General features: G+C 41.3%; 3 protein-coding genes across 12 annotated transcripts; 1 reads left to right on the forward strand and 2 right to left on the reverse strand.

Annotated features, from left to right (window-relative positions):
- The first annotated feature begins 572 nt into the window (after positions 1–572).
- LOC112281886 (transcription initiation factor IIB) lies at positions 573–4,444 on the forward strand. 3 transcript variants are annotated; one of them, XM_024518885.3, is made up of 8 exons: positions 573–765; positions 1,068–1,497; positions 1,976–2,000; positions 2,165–2,294; positions 2,964–3,094; positions 3,301–3,389; positions 3,583–3,662; positions 3,868–4,444. In XM_024518885.3, the coding sequence occupies exons 2-8, from the start codon at positions 1,151–1,153 to the stop codon at positions 3,999–4,001; spliced, it is 936 nt and encodes a 311-aa protein (XP_024374653.1). In that variant the 5' UTR covers positions 573–765; positions 1,068–1,150; the 3' UTR covers positions 4,002–4,444. The 3 variants fall into 3 exon arrangements, with proteins under 3 accessions (XP_024374653.1, XP_024374663.1, XP_024374644.1); XM_024518895.3 differs by having other exon boundaries at positions 573–632; XM_024518876.3 differs by having other exon boundaries at positions 573–1,497.
- Positions 4,445–4,638: 194 nt separating this feature from the next.
- On the reverse strand, positions 4,639–7,642 carry LOC112281897 (uncharacterized). Its single transcript, XM_073532940.1, has 6 exons — positions 7,627–7,642; positions 7,308–7,404; positions 6,357–6,486; positions 5,685–5,878; positions 5,197–5,527; positions 4,639–4,794 (listed from the first exon to the last, which is right to left on the reverse strand). The coding sequence occupies exons 1-6, from the start codon at positions 7,640–7,642 to the stop codon at positions 4,660–4,662; spliced, it is 903 nt and encodes a 300-aa protein (XP_073389041.1). The 3' UTR covers positions 4,639–4,659.
- Positions 7,589–11,620, reverse strand: LOC112281877 (DNA repair protein XRCC4). 8 transcript variants are annotated; one of them, XM_024518864.3, is made up of 8 exons: positions 10,466–11,620; positions 9,667–9,871; positions 9,412–9,554; positions 9,234–9,284; positions 8,913–9,047; positions 8,545–8,667; positions 8,230–8,415; positions 7,589–8,101 (listed from the first exon to the last, which is right to left on the reverse strand). In XM_024518864.3, exons 2-8 carry the CDS (start codon positions 9,836–9,838, stop codon positions 7,898–7,900), a joined length of 1,014 nt encoding a protein of 337 aa, XP_024374632.1. In that variant the 5' UTR covers positions 9,839–9,871; positions 10,466–11,620; the 3' UTR covers positions 7,589–7,897. The 8 variants fall into 8 exon arrangements, with proteins under 8 accessions (XP_024374632.1, XP_090111188.1, XP_090111189.1 ...); XM_090255062.1 differs by having other exon boundaries at positions 7,589–8,098; positions 10,466–11,619; XM_090255063.1 differs by having other exon boundaries at positions 8,263–8,415; positions 10,466–11,617.
- Between the last annotated feature and the right edge of the window lie 4,527 nt (positions 11,621–16,147).

The raw sequence follows: 16,147 nt of genomic DNA on the forward strand, positions 1-16,147 counted from the left end.
CCTTAGAAACCCTCTTGTGTGTATGACTTACTACTACTCTTGTGTGTGTATGACTTACTACTACTCTTGTGTGTATGACTTACTATTACTCTTGTGTCTTTCTAAACATTCTCAACAAAATCCAACTAATATGGTAGCCATCAACTTTTCATGCACGAGTTCTACTAAATGAATGCGGACGTTCATCTGTCGGAAGGGTAGGAGGGTGGGTGGCCGTGCTCCGACGCGCAGGCCAAGGAAGAAGAAGCCGCCGTGGCCATAGCCAGAGAGTGAGAGCCAAATGAGCCAAAGCCAAGTAGGGGGCAAGGTAAGGCCAGTGGGGCCAGGGGGAAGCAGCAGCCAGCAGATGAGCACCGACTTTCCAACTGGCTTCGGCGATAGGTGGCCATGGAATTGCAGAAGCAGGTTCTCATCGTGGACCTGCTGCCGCGCAATCTTGAGCCGAAAGCCGGGTCTGCGACTTGCGGCTGAAGATTGCGCGGCAACGGGATTCGGGAATCAAGACGCGTCCTATGACCACTGACAAGCATAAGTAGCGCCGCACATCCACATTCTCACTTGTTGTCCACGGCGCTTGTGCCCTCTTCGTCTGGTGCCGAGAGAGCGTAGCCCAGTGCCCAACCAGCACCCATGTGTGTATACCTCTTCACAACCAGCACCCTGTGTATACCTCTTCACGGAACCGAACTCGTCCTCTCACGCTGACACTGCTTGCTGGGTCGAAAATTCAAGGAAACGCGACTAATACAGAGGAATAACACAGCCGTAGGTTTTGGAATTTCAATGATGTAGTGGTGGTGTGATTATGGTGCTGAGATAGATGTTGAGAGATGGCTGGAGTGATCTAAGGAATATGCGATTTGTTGTTGGGTTCGTGGTGAATTGCGTGAAGAATTATCCACACTTGTAGAAACCCTAATTTTCGTTTGTTCCAGTAACTCTTGCGTTTGGTGCCGACATCGATCTTTGAGGGGAAGATTCGAGCTTTGGCTATAACATCGGTGGAGTGGCATATGAATGGGTTTGGGTAGTTGCTTGACGACATAAATTTCTCCCTTGAGTTGCAGTTATTGGAGGGGGAGCTCAAGTCCAGACGTCCAGACGAGAGCAGTTCGTTTTGCATTAATCTGAAAGCGCAAAGTATCCGAAGATGAACAAGACAGTGTGTCCTGAGTGTCGGAAGGCGACAGAGGTGGTAGTGGACCATGCCGCGGGGGACATGGTGTGTGCAGAATGCGGATTAGTCTTAGAGCAGCATTCCGTAGATGAAAGCTCGGAATGGCGAACGTTTTCGGATTCAACTTCCAGCGACCCAGTCCGTGTCGGTGGTCCTTCCAATCCCCTCCTCACAGATGGTGGGCTGTCAACCATCATATCCAAGCCCAACGGTGCGCAGGGCGATTTCATGTCATCTCTTGGACGTTGGCAGAACAGGGGCTCAAATCCTGATCGGTCTCTTATCATTGCTTTTCGATCAATTGGAACCATGGCAGACAGGTACGCTTAATATCACTCTCGCTCTTCCTAGCGGCTCCCCATAGTTCAGTTTGAAGAGGAAAGCATAACCTGTCATAGCGGCAAAGTTCTGTTCGACAATGTTGAGACATGCTCATTAGACTATTGCTGTCAGCTTTACAGTTAACTTGCGCTCTTTGTTGTGCATAGTATTCTGTACATTTTTTTCCTTAACAGCATTAGAATCACAGCGCTATGCGAGTGGTAGCGCTTGGCATGAAAGGGAAGCGAATATCTGTTGCATGATGTTATCATGGCTTGTGTTTAAATTAGGGTTTGTACTTAAGATACGTTTCTTGTGGTTTAACCCTGTCCTAGCTGTTCGGATTCATAATAGCAATGCACAACTGAGATTAGGTCTCCACTATTACTTTCCTCGGGTCAATGGGTTCTAAATACTTCAAATTAACTCGAACATATTAATTTATTGAGGGGTTGGGTGATGTGGGGCGTGGCTCAGGCTCGGACTAGTGTCAACAATCAAGGTGAGCAGATGTTTTCAGTTGTTGGGACTCTTGTTGGTCCATTGACACTGGAGATCCTTGCACCTGAAAATATGAGCAAGTGAAAGAGATTATTTGGAAATGGGATCATGTAATGATGCAATACGCAGAGTGGTGCTTATGCCTCCCTCGGTTTTGGTGTGAAGGATCGGGCCAATGAGATATATAAGAAGGTGGAAGACCTGAAATCTATCCGTGGTCGAAGTCAGGATGCGATACTGGCTGCCTGCTTATACATCGCTTGCCGACAGGAAGATAAACCTCGAACATTCAAAGGTCGTACCTTCTCACTGATTGATTTGTTTCGGGTAGTAAGGTCCCTTGTCAAGTATGATTGGGTTCTGGCTTTCCATTTTCTGGTCTGCATACTTCTGGATATGTTCAATCATTTTTGGAAGATGCTAAGTCGACAAGTATGCTGGGGGTGAAAATCTGCCATCGAATATCTAGGTTGTGGCTTTTAGCATCAGTTTCATGGTGGATGGATCCAGTTCTTCTTTAATGAAATCCTGTGAAAGTAGCTCAGAGTGCAATCACTGTGGAGCGTGTCCGTATGTTTTTCCTGGATGTGGGCAATTCAGCGCTAGACCTGGGAATCCGTAAGGTTTATTCGAAGTTGTGAGAATTTCATATTCGAGAAGTGCACTTGGAAGCATTGTTCGTCTAGCCTGCTAATTGATTTACACTTTAACTCTCTTAGCACTTGACAACGATTTATTTGAATCAATCATATCCTTGGACGGACTATACAGATGACATTGAGGTATTCGGCGCTGAATTATCCACCTGAATTGGATTCTTTGGGCATTAGGTGAACATGTATACATGCCTGTAAATTCGCACTGATATGGACATGGCGAATTCCGGTCGACGTGGGTAAAATTCCTGCTGCAGAGGTGATGCTCCGTAACTATATTTTCTTACAGATTTTTTGTGGATGAGCAGAAATATGCTCAGTTGCTAATGGAGCATCGAAGAAGGACATTGGGAGAGCAACCAAGTTTATTGTGAAGCAATTAGAAGAGGATATGGGTATTTCTATGGAGATGGGAACAATCCATGCTGGTGACTTCTTGGTAGGTCCTCTTTTATTCTACATTTGTGGCTTGCATCTATCAGAACTCAGGCAATTAGTAATTTTATTGACCATGTTCGAACTTGATGAGTTTCTTGTTTGGTGAGGTAATCATGTATATCCGTACAAATCATGTACTCTTGAGACTAATACTGATCATCTTGGACATTGAACATTGTTGTCTAAATGTTTCTTCTATTTTTACAGAGGAGATTCTGCTCGCATCTGAATATGGAAAACAACGAGGTCAGAGCTGCCACAGAGACGGTAAAGAAGTCAGAGATGCTGGATATCCGGTTAGTGACGTCTATTTCACTTCACATCTATGCACTAATTTGTAGAAGTAAATTGGTCTGGTTTACATTGTCCTCTATTCTAAGGATACTGCCTATCTCAAGCAAGGTCTTTGTATTATTCACACTAATTATATGATAGTATTTGCAGTACTGACAGAGTATTTGATTTGTTTCTTTTTGTGCGCGTATGCAGAAAAAGTCCAATATCAGTTGCTGCTGCTGCTATATACATGATCTCACAGCTTAATGAAAAAGATAAGAAAGCTCTAAAAGGTAATTCCATCCATTGGTCTAACAGTTGTAAAGATTTGTGGTTGCTAGTTTGTGATTTTACAATGCACAGGCTCTGACTGGTGGTACATTATTGATGACCAAGTACTTTGTAATTGATTGGTTAATTGCTACGAAACATTATGGGGTGATTTTAGGACTCTTGATTATCCCATGGAATTTTGAAACCAATTACTTTTGTTTTCAGACATATCAAGGGTGGCTGGGGTGGCTGAAGTGACTATCCGAAATTCTTACAAGGATCTCTATCCCCACGCAGCCAAGCTCATACCCGACTGGTTTCTTAAAGAAGTTGATTTGAAGAATTTGCCAGCTCCTTAGAGCTTTTCTGTTCTTCGCTAGAGTGGAAGAGTATAGGCAGGCGGTCCTTGAACCGCCAAAGGCTGCCATCAGGTGTGATGACACATTCCATCACGCCTGGAAAGTACTCCGGGTTTTTGACATATAGGAAGATTAAAGCGATTGGATTTCCTTAATCAAAGGTTGGAGGTCCATAATCAATCAAGGTTAGCATCGGGAGTGTAGATGAGATTGTTGGAAAAGATGACCGTGATTTGTTTTCTTAGTGATAAAAAAAGAATTTACTAGTAATGCTTGTGTGCATAGAATTAGACTTCATGAATTTAACTGGTTAACCACTTTTAGCCGCCTACCATTTTGTTCCTAACAATCTTGGTTAGCAATTTTGCTTCTCAATTTAGACAAATTGTCTGCAAAATGCATGTCAAACGTATAAAAGTTTAACAGCTTTGTACAATAGTTCACATTTTTGTGTTTTCAATGTGAGATTGGAGACTTGATTCATAAAGAAATAAAATGTTGCTCATACTGAAATATATGGGTGACTTAACAGCCCCAGCATATATCAAAATATTGTCTGTTTGGCTTGACTAAAATCGCCGGCTCACCTCTTGAATTGCAAAAAGTGTACCAAGTCGAACCATAAGAATCTTCTACATAGTAAAATAATTGTAGAAAATCAAATTAGCTGGAAAGTATAAAAGCTTAACACGCAAGCCCAAATCATGTACAGCAAGTCACCATAGTGAATGAAGTGATATGCTATGGCTGATAAACGCCAGTCATACTTGATGCTGCGTCTCAAGAATGCATCCTACAAACGAGAATGAACGTGATCACTCCTCTAATCAGGACTAACGAAGTAGCAGCGGAGTTTGAAGTGGCCTCTCGTCCTCAGACCTCTGCCCATTACTCTGCCACGAGTTCATTCGCAGTCAATGATCTACCCTAGTTGTAGATAGTACTTACAGAACAAAATGATTCAAAAAGTAAAATCATAATCCAACTTCCAGATTAAAAACTAGCATGCACAATCAGCAATTTTTTAACTTGCTTTTATAAGAAAAGATGCATTATATTGAGCGACGAAGTATTACGATAATCACTAGGATGAGACAGTGGTTAGCAAGATGGCTAGCAAATTCACCAAAATAACCTTTTAAGCTGCACCAGTACCCGCTCACACCTAATCAAAGCAAGATGATAAAATGTGTACCTCAACGTCAAGGTCGCTTTGAAGATTGAAACTTTCAAAAAGAGAGGAAAAGGCAGCTGTGTCGTAAATCGATCCCCCAAGCAGTTCAGATTCTGCGTCATCCCCTAATACTGAATCATTCAGCTTACGAAGACTTGACATTGAATTTCTGCCATGAAACTCGGCTCGCTCTTGCAAACTCAATGCCTCTGATATTGCACGAAGTCTGTACATCTGACACCACAGGAAGGAGGAAATGAGGCGCAGTCCACATCCTGAAGCTTGCATACAGAACATTAGCTTTACAGAGAAGGCTCCGAACTTTCCCAGCTGCGTTTCATTCCAGGAGTGCCTGCAGTTTCTCACAACCAAGAAGCGTTACTCCCTCAGAAAAGGAAGAAGACTTAGTTGACAGGGACATTACAGATTTTCTTAAATTTAAAACTTACTCTCAGCTGCAAAACACACAAGTTAAGGTTTCTCGCGGCAATTCACTGAGAGATACCCACCTGATTTCGATGGTGAAGAGGCAGAACCAAACAATGTCAAGGAGGAGAGCAAGAGCCAAAAATCCTCCATAAGCTCGACCTAGGCTTTGACTGCCGCTCTCAATCGCAACCAAGGCGAACAAAGCGAGTGTGAAGTTGGCCAACACAATTCCGGTGTAAACAGCCCCTAACGATCCAATTAATGCACAAGCCACCTACACCAACAGTCCCTAATCAGCCAAGTATCTGGCTCTCATAAACGGCACCAACTCATGATCAGTAACAGACAATTGCATGAAAGCGCAAACATATTTTTTTAAGACATTATGTGAGACTATACAAACAATCCAGAATTCATACTCTCCCGGCCTCTCCATACTCCCGCCCTTCCATAAGCCCTAGATGAACCCTTCACCATATGAAAGGCGCTGAAGCGCTTCAATTTAGATACGAGATATTCGGGACACATAAGGGACCTGTGTGCTTATGCGGTAACAATTTGGCCAGGTCTGTCCGAGTTAGAGTAATGATGTGAAACTGTTGTAACACTGTGCACGTACTTCAGTTACACCTAATTTCCATTGTGTCAGACAACCAGATTTCAGAATTAAGTGAGAAGCATAAAGGAAATACTGGCACTCCCTTAGAATACGCATATTCAAGCACATGCAAGAGATAGTACATCGAATTTACATCAGCAGGCAAACATTCGAATGCCCAGTGGGAAGGCTGCCAAGTAAATACAGATACAGAATCCTGGCCGAGGGTAGCTGCTTGAATTGGAGTGACCCACTCACTGCGGAGCTCGGACGCTCGAATTGCCCTAGAATCACAACATGAGAACGACATCGCACCAGAAGTAGTTCAAACGAAGTTAAAATTCACCTGTATGTAAAGGAGCACGACAGCGCACGACTGCACAGCATCGTAATGGTCACACCATGCCGTAGCCCTTGACCATCGTGGCATGCTTGCCTTATCCCCTAGATCTCATTCACGAATTGACAACCCACAATCCCGAAATTCTTCCTCTCCAAAACGCAACATCCAACGGCAACATTCCGCAGCAAGAACCACCGACACCAATACCCTAACCCCTAAATCCTCCACCATCCACGCCCTGAGCTAAAATCTACAACATCAATCCCAGCAAGTAACACTCCAATTGACGAAATTGCACCAAAATTAAATTACATACAGAAATGTGGTCATCAGCATCAAGAAACGATCTGAAGGACTCTGAGACCTCAGACACCCAAACCATAAGAGAGAGAGGAGGGGAGATTCAAGGATCCAGTATTAAAGAAAGACTTGGACCTTTGAGTTAAGGCCGAACAGCTGGAAGAGCACCAGCTCACCAGGAAACAACACTTGTTTTAACTTGTATTAATGAACAGCTCGTTCCTGAAAGATGAGAGGATTGATGAATACATCACGACATCCACCAAGACCAGTGTGGCTCCATGGTGAGGAGTATGAGGGTTCCTTGATTGTTTGGAATCTCATGCTACTGTATCGACATTCTTCTCTCCCCCAGGCTGGCTTTTCTACTGGGTTTCCTTGCGACGGTCGATCCATACACTGGTCGGAGCAGTGGATATTTATAGATATATAGATGTATATATTCACTTATGGTTTTCTTACCAGCTAATTTTTTGTCGGATACTTGTTTTCGTTTCCAGTTTGTAGTTTACACAAGTGTCTGTGGCCGCAGGCTTGTTCCGCTCACCTCCAAGTAGGTCTTAATCAAGGAATGCGGTGTTCTGTGCGAAATGATCTGACCATTGTGAAAAACAATATCCAAAGAGTTGAGTAAAACCGAAATATCGGCAAAATAATACGCCTCTGAGATGTATCAATGGCTGCAGGTTAGGGGCGAATGCTGTTTACTTAGCATGCTCAGTTAGCAAGCACATAGACCAAGGAAGCTTTAATGGGGTTTTAGTAAAACTTAGGCGAGTACATAGCAGTTCAACCATGTGCTACTAGTCTGGAGCGCATGGACAATATCAGGCCACTGAAATCTGTCCACTTTGTAAGACTCGTGTTTCCTCAACTTTGACTGATTTTGGTCAGGATATCAACTTGAGATGCAAGTTCTTATTTCAAATTTCAACTTGAAATTCTTCTCTAGAACTAGACAGTGATATTTATTAAATTCTCCACATAATAATTGGGCATTTTCTCCTTACAGAAGAGATGTACGATGATTGGTACAATTAAAATAATAAACACTAACGCCGACGCCGTTTTCTTGGTAGGGCAGTGTAGGATGTGTCCTCAAGCAAAGCTGCCACTACGTTGGAAGGAACGTCTTCATTCGGAAACTCAGTAATACGGGCTTTGTTTTCCATCTCATCCAAAAATGGTTGGGTTGCATCCGGGTCATTGAAGGCTGATGCACCGATTAAACTTCCACTGGATCCATCTTCCCTCTGCTACAAACAGCACATCATCGTGATTACGAATACAACTGATGCAGAACAATGTTTGAATACTTGGATTAGGAAGTGTAAATTATTATTTCTTTACTTTTCTTGACGAATAATTGCATTATTTACCATACCCTGATACTTTTATTTGATGACGATCTTAATACCTCTTGGTGATCAATTTCCTTTTCATCTTCGCCACTGGACGAACTGGTCGTGTCATCCCTCTCTACTTTAGATTCAGGCTGAATTTTCCATTTTTCTATCTCCTTCTTAAGCTCCTTCAATTTTATCTTTTTGGAGTTGAGGACCGCTACAAACTGAAATAGAAACAATCACAATGAGCATCCTATGGGACCTATTTAATCTGGTAAAAAAACAAAACAAAAAAAAACAAAAACTTTCAGAATAGTTCAATCTAAGCACCATAGAAATTGCAGGGTTAGTGCCTTCTTGTACACAGCTTGCTCGAATTGCTTCTTTTCATGGGCGAAGCGCTTGTTCTGCTCAGAGAGGGCTTTATTTTCAGCCAGCACTTGATCAAAACTTCGGCATTTTTTCACATAATCCACCTAAAGCAATTGTAAGATGAATATCACTCTCAAACTTCTTTCACAAAGGCAGCTGCTAATGTAAAATAATCATTTTTAATGATAATAGTAATTCTGACAGCTTCGCCCTGAAGAGAAGAAAAACGGTTGGATTTTACGTAAAGGCGTTAAGATGCGCTCGACAAGAGGAAAATAAGAAAAACAAAACACAGAAATAGGAATGAACAAACAAACAAACACAACTTAAACAGGTATATTGAAAGTACCGTAAGTATTTCATTGCCATGCAACAGAAAACCTAACAAATCACGCGTGACAATTTCTGGATCAGATGCATCGACCAATGAAAAATTGGCTGTCAAAGAAAGATTTGTTTCCATGTCTTGAATCTCGAAGGAAAACTGCACAATCGGTGCACCCAATTCAACCCCGGGCATTACGAATGGACGCCTCTTGACAGGTAAGCTCAAAAGATAATTGAGAACTTATCTCAAAATGACCATTTAAAAATAATAATAATAATGATCATAATTTTTTAAAAACCCCTACTAGCCTATTTGTTTAAAATTCATGAAAAACTGAGATACTTGGTGTTTTTTTCTCAATGGATAGAAGCTGGAAAAAGGAATGGCAGATACCTGCAAAACCGAACATCTAAACTGCAGTTCAGGCAGCTCATGTTTGATCGCTTGAACAACGTCGAAACACATTACAAGAAGCATCACTAGCAGTGGAAGATGGGAAATATTGGAGGGAATGCAGAACCTTTCTATGATTATCGAGCATCCCAGTCAAGTGGTAAGCTATCCCCGGTTGTACCACAGTGAGGAGGAGTTTGAGTTTGTCCATCACCCAGCTCACATTCTTGTCCCACACTTCAGCCCTTTTCTTCACGAAGGTCTCAGAGCCTTTACAGTATCCGAAATGTAAAATGTTCAGTGCACAACATTCTATAATCAGTGCAGAATTCCAGCCAGAAGCCACTCAATGGAAAACAGATTGCAAAGGAGGGAAATTCACCTTCAAACGTCCAAGCCCGATGCCCATCGGAGATCGCAAGAGAGAAACTCGTTGGAGATAATCTCGTTGGCTCCCAAACACTTTTCACAAAGAGCGTCCTCTTCACAGTCGACATGTCAAGCTCCTCCAGGACCTCAAGCCGAATGCAAGTTCCATTATCAAGTCCTGCCATAATCTAATACTCACGGAATTACAATGCCCCTTCCTGCAGTCAATGACATCAGCGACATTGTGGACTTAAATTATTATCCAAGTATTTCAATAAAGGGATTTGAACGTTACGAGTTATGATCCGAGGCTCGAAAATTGAAAGTCATAAGCATGAAAAATCATCAGATTGATTCTCTCAAAGCTTTTGACATCAGTCAATGTTACAACAACAAAAACGTCCATCTCATGAATAGTTGCCACAAAATAACATTCTCGAATGCATTCCGGTCACAGTACGTGGATCATTCCATATCCTACGAGCTCTTAAACCCTACAACCGATTTTCGCTTTACCATTACTCAACATACAAATACGATCGGCCGCAGTCCAATAACAAGACACAAGAAAACATGGGTACACCCCATGCATCCACTTGGGGAAAAAACAGTAAGAAATGGCACCATGCGAGAAGATTGAAACTACTGGATACTATTCTAAGGCCCTATCAGAGTAAAAGAAAAACACAAAAAAACTGCAATCGTACACCCTCGTATCTAAAACATGTGGGTTCAGGAGGAATAGAGAATAGGTATTCATTGTCATGGACATAGATATCACCATGACTGTATTGTGGTGAATGACCTCTCACCTCGATACAATCAAGCCGTTCAATCAGATTAAAGTTTCGGCTGCCAGGAACCATGAGAACGGAAGCACCTCACCACGAGTCGAATCTTCACTCATGCCACCCGAACTCTGCAAACAATCAACCATTAAAAACAACACATATACACATACATGTATGGAGGGAAATGCACACAAGTGATCGATCAAGCCACAGCAAGACGTGCAGCAACGATTTGATGATGCACGAGCACTCCTGGCATGAAACTAGAGAAATGAGGGTAGCGTCGATCAGCTTCGTGGCGAAGCTACAAGTGGTGGGACCCATTTCTCCCGAGAGCAGGAAGCAGATTTGACCCTCCTTTGCAAACAACATTGAAAATCCAGAATGAAAGGATCTCAAACTTCTTCCGTGGGATCCGTTACAACGCGGACTCATCAAACAAGCAGATTTTCTGCATTGGGTCACAGCATAACATTAGTCAAAATTTCCTGAGAAGTTGAATACTCGGAGCTTGGTCTATGGCGAATAGTTTATTTTCTTCAGCAGATGTGTACGGACACTTTGTGAGAGATCAGCAAGCGATTCGAGATACTTAAGATGCCACTGTTCGGGATCGAGATCGGGACCGAGTTGAGAATCTCGAGGCAAGAGGCTCCTGTACGAGCACATCTTCACTTGTTTCCTCTCACATCCCATGAGTGCAACTGCACAGCTATGGAAACATGACCATACCATGCGGGCGAGGGATATTTAGAGGGGAGAGTTCGGGGATTTGCCTGAACCTTCAAATGGGCCCTTTTCAAGAAGATTTTTCTGATGTGGAAACTCCTGGAAATTGTGTGATATGCAGCGCTAAATTTGTTCGCCTGCGAGTGAGACTTTTTTCATTCTCTAAATTCAAACCCTTCTTTGGCTTGGATAGTTTCATCCTTAACCTCCAATTACAGATGGTAATACAAGTTGAAAGTAATGATTAGGGGAAAAAAAATAAAAAATAAGTGTGAAGAGGTGGTGTTGAAAAGAATAAGGATTGAGACAACATTAATATTGATGTAAAGTTCATATCTGTTTAATAGCAAGAGATTATTGGTGTGTGTCCCCACCACCCACATGAAAAAATGTCTGATGAGAGTTCTAATTTTTATGCAATAAAGTCATGCTAATTCAATGACATAGGCTTGCACCCTAATTCCTGGCACTGCAGTGGGCTTATCCTCCATGTCATGCTCCTTGAATGAGTGCCCCCTCCCCAATTAAAAGACGACTATCATCCATTCTATAATCACAGCCAGCTGGATGAAGACTTCACCCCGCTGTTGGATGTGGCCAGTCAAACAGAATAGGTGAACTCCGGCCCATTTGCCTTAGAAATGGTGGAACCCACCAAAAAAAAGTAACAGTCAACAGAGACCAAAAAGAATTGGGGTTTTGGTCACAGGGGAACTCAGAAAGCGAACTTGTTGTGAACTCCCTCAACAAGTTGAACAAGTTGGGAAAAAAAAAAAAAAAAAAAAAAAAAAGGAAAGGAAAGGAAAGAAAAGCATGTAAGTGGTCAAAGGCAACATTGAAGTGCTCTAATTTTAATAATATGGAACAGTGGATGGATAGAACATGGATTGCGCCACCATTAGAAACATGTCATCATCCTCATCCCTAATACTCAGCAACGTCAAAATGGAGGGATAATCTCATACCAATTTTCATGTTTGTTTGGAAGGATAAGTGGCTTATAGTAAGAGCCCTACAAGAGTTAATTTGGGCACAAAGGTGCAGTAGTTAAGGATTAGAAGGCAAAAAGATAATAACTACATATTGATGCACTATCCCCCCCCCTATGGTTATTTCAAAGAACTGAATCAATAATGTACTAATTTGGGGAATGTCCTTGATCTAGAAGAATGTGAAATGAGGTTACAACAAACTTGCAACTTGTCCACATAGATTGGGGCCATAGAAAACATTCTTGTAGAAATAAACAATGTTTGCAGGAATAATTCTACTGAGATTATGACAACAATTTATCCACATAGAATGTAGATTTTGCAATATCTCAAGGTTTTTAGAAGGAGAAACTTGGTGGAACAAACTAACATACAAGATAATTGGTGTGGTCAATTTCAAAGACTGTGGGCACAAGCTATAGTAAGTGATAAAAAAACATTAATAATAAGGAAACAAAAACACATGAAATCATTCTTATCTACGGATGTCATGTGTCATGGATGGCAAGGAATATCATACAAAAAAAAGATACAAAACTACTTTTGGGTGGTTGAATAGAGTCCCACACAAACATCTAGATTATTTGTACACCTCATAGGAATAGTCTACAGACCCAAGTTGTACAATGTTCACAAATTTAATCCTCTTGTGCAATTTATATTAAATGAGGATAAAGACATAACATAGTTTTTTCGTGCCCTAAATATCATATGAAAAGTGTGACACATTAACTCTTGTATGCAACAACAACAACAAAAGTAATAAAAAATGAAAAATCCTTATCCTAAGGTAAACAAACAAGAGGGAGCTGCGGATCTCATCCCCCCATTTCATCCAAGAATACACAGAACAAGGTTACAAAGGATGAAAGTGATCATGCACTACAGAGGTTTCAAACATTGTCCCCACCAATTCCAGAGAGTGGGAATAATAAAACAGTGATGCCTGCAACAAGAGGCCAGTACTTTCCAATTATGGGTGACATCCAGCACCCACTTGCACACACCAGTTCTGCATCCAACGGATGTTGTGGGAATTTAGATTACATACTTGAAAAGTGGGTCTCTGTAGGCCCACTTTTTGCTGTCACTAGGCCTAATGTGGAATCCTACAACACATGTGGGCCTGTGGGCCTGTGGGCTCCCACTTACATAGGCACTTTGTGTGGTCTTTTTGCACTTTTTTCACTTTTTTCACTTTTTTAAAGAACATGGGATAAGTTACTGAATTCAGTCATGCATCACATGACTCTCTGTTGACTGATAAGGATGCTTTGTACACATTCTTAATTTCACAGCAAATTAACTAATTGGGTTGAATTCTGTACATTTCCAATTTGAGTATATTCAATGCACTTTTATTGGATGCATTTGTGGGGAATAAGACTGTCTTATATATGATCAAAATGCTCATCAAATGTAACAACACCTTGTCAACATTTTACTTTGCAAAATCAAGACTATAGAAGGTATTTTTTTATAAAGATATATATATATATATATATACAAAACTGTAACCTTGATAATTATATTGATGTCAAATAAAAAAATATTGGCTCTTACTGTGGGAGGTCTTGAGGATCATGGATGATTGTATTTAAAAATGTACAAAGGAGCAATAGGATAATAATACAAATCTCTCTCTATATATGTATATATCCTCGGTGAAGATGTAAGCTTCTAGGTGCATGCACCCAATTCTACAAAATATGTGGAGACCTTCATGTAGTAGATACAATCATGAGCATTATGTCAAAAGTGAAAATAACTAAATTAAAACACAATGTCATACCCAGAAAGAAAACTGTAGGTTACCATATTACAGTATTATATATGTAACCAACAAGATCATCGTGAATATGAAAATGTCATGGAAAGTGAGGTAGCTGGCATAGTTGGTTAACTAAGACTAGAAACACAAATGTAAGTGATGAAAAATGGTGGTTCATGATACAAATACACATATATTATTTAAATTTTTATGAGAATGGATATAAATATAAAACAGTAAACAAATAAATTTAGAAATCACAAAGTTTATATTCAATTACTTAATAGCTGTGAACATAAACATGTTAATATAACTTTTTTGATTTATAAGTTGAATGAAACCATTTATCATTTTAGTTGCATTGAGGGAAAAAATGACCTCTGATTAACACACAGAATTAAAATAGACAAAATCACTTGATATTAGTGATATTTATACTGAAGAATCAACTATTAAAGTCTGTTGATGAAGCAAGCAACATGGAGCTGGAATTGGCATTTCTAAACAAATAATATTTAAAATATAGTAGGAAGGTAGTAGCATCAATGTATTTCTTTGCAGCAATAAGCATATCAGTTTAAAAGTATATGTATATGTGTATTTAATTATCAATTAGGCCCGTGATGCAATTTTTAAATCATCAAAAGACAACCATAACATAGACACACACACACACACACACACTTACACAAACAAAACAGTATGTTTTAAATTAGAGTATCAAAATTTTAAGTAACTGCAGATACCAATCAGATATATTCTACACAATCAAAATTTTGTAGTATCATTCACGTTGTTTCTTAACAATTAGAAACTGCAACTTTATAATACTATGTTCTAATTAGACTAGATGCAACTCACAGACAGGTCCAGCAAGTAAAAACCAAAGTTGCAGTTTTTTTACCAAAATTCTTGTACTCAACCACATAAATATCCACTGCAATGTACATACACACACATCCATGCAAATTGACACATGGTGGGATGGAAGGAAAGAAATGGATGAACGTTGAGCACAGGGTACAAATGTAGAAACAAAATAAAGTGGAGGGGAGGGGATCCTACTTGGGTAGGTAGAGGGATAGTAGCATCAGGACACCCAATGCACCCACCATACTTCTGCGCCTGAATGCATCCCGGCGTGCTTCCCCTCCTCCTCCTTATAGCTGCACTGCCTGCGTGCAGCTTTTTCTCCACAGTGCAGGAATGAGCACCAACGTAGCCCCCACCCCTGGCCGTGCAAGAGCAGAAGCCAGAAGAAGACGAATCAGTGCCTGGGAAGTGATGCTAATGAGGAGCATCCCCCCCCCCCGCGCCCCCACGGGAAAAAGCCAGAAGCCAAAGGGAACCCATGGACGGATGAATGAGTGCTCAGGGGAAGAGTGAATGTTGTGCCAGATGGCAGACGTCAGAGGATCGTTTCCCCGCTACGTATCTGATACGGAAGGACACAAGTGGGGTCTGCCTTGCTCAGAGGATTCGGATCACATCATCCTCCGATTGAGGCGACTTCAGTCGTGGTCCCTCTCTGGTGCTGCTTGCTGCTACTCCTTTAAGTTCAAAACCCCCTTCCTTCTTTCTATATTGATGTTGGTTCAACCCACGGTTTGGCGGATTAAAAGGGGACAGAGTTTTGTCACGTAACATTGAAGTTAGAGACAATCACGCAGTGAACTTCAGGAAAAAGGGCTTTGGCTGGAAAGAACTAGGAGTTGTATGGGGACTGGTGGCCACTTCGGTGCTCAGCTTTAGTTGCTATTATGAGATGGGTTATGGAAGCAGCACCAGTGCTAACTTGTAGCGATCGTCGTAATCTACTTTGAAGGCAGCGGTGGTTGGTTAATTTCTAAAAGTGAGTACACGTGTGAATTCCACGTTACGGATTTAAGCGCCGACTTTTAGCAAAGGTGCCCTACCCTCTAGACCAGAATCCTTTCCAGCAACTTGTGTGGGGAATTTGGGAATCGCAGCGAGCCGGTATTGCCCCATACGCGATTTCGTAGGATCCGCAGAGCGCCACAAATGATGGATGCGTAGCTAGATGAATTGGAGGTGTTTTGTTTTTTATAGTTTATTTTATTTTATTTTTTTAAATACTAGGGGCTATTCATTGCGGCCTCGTGGTGGACTTAGGATGAATGCGTCGCACATCCGTTGCGAGAGATGGTACAAAGCCAGTCCAAAGTCGTCGAGTTTTTAGTAACCCACAGA

Source organism: Physcomitrium patens, chromosome 1 (genome assembly GCF_059467195.1).
Source record: "Physcomitrium patens ecotype Gransden chromosome 1, ASM5946719v1, whole genome shotgun sequence".
Lineage (NCBI taxonomy): Eukaryota > Viridiplantae > Streptophyta > Bryopsida > Funariales > Funariaceae > Physcomitrium > Physcomitrium patens.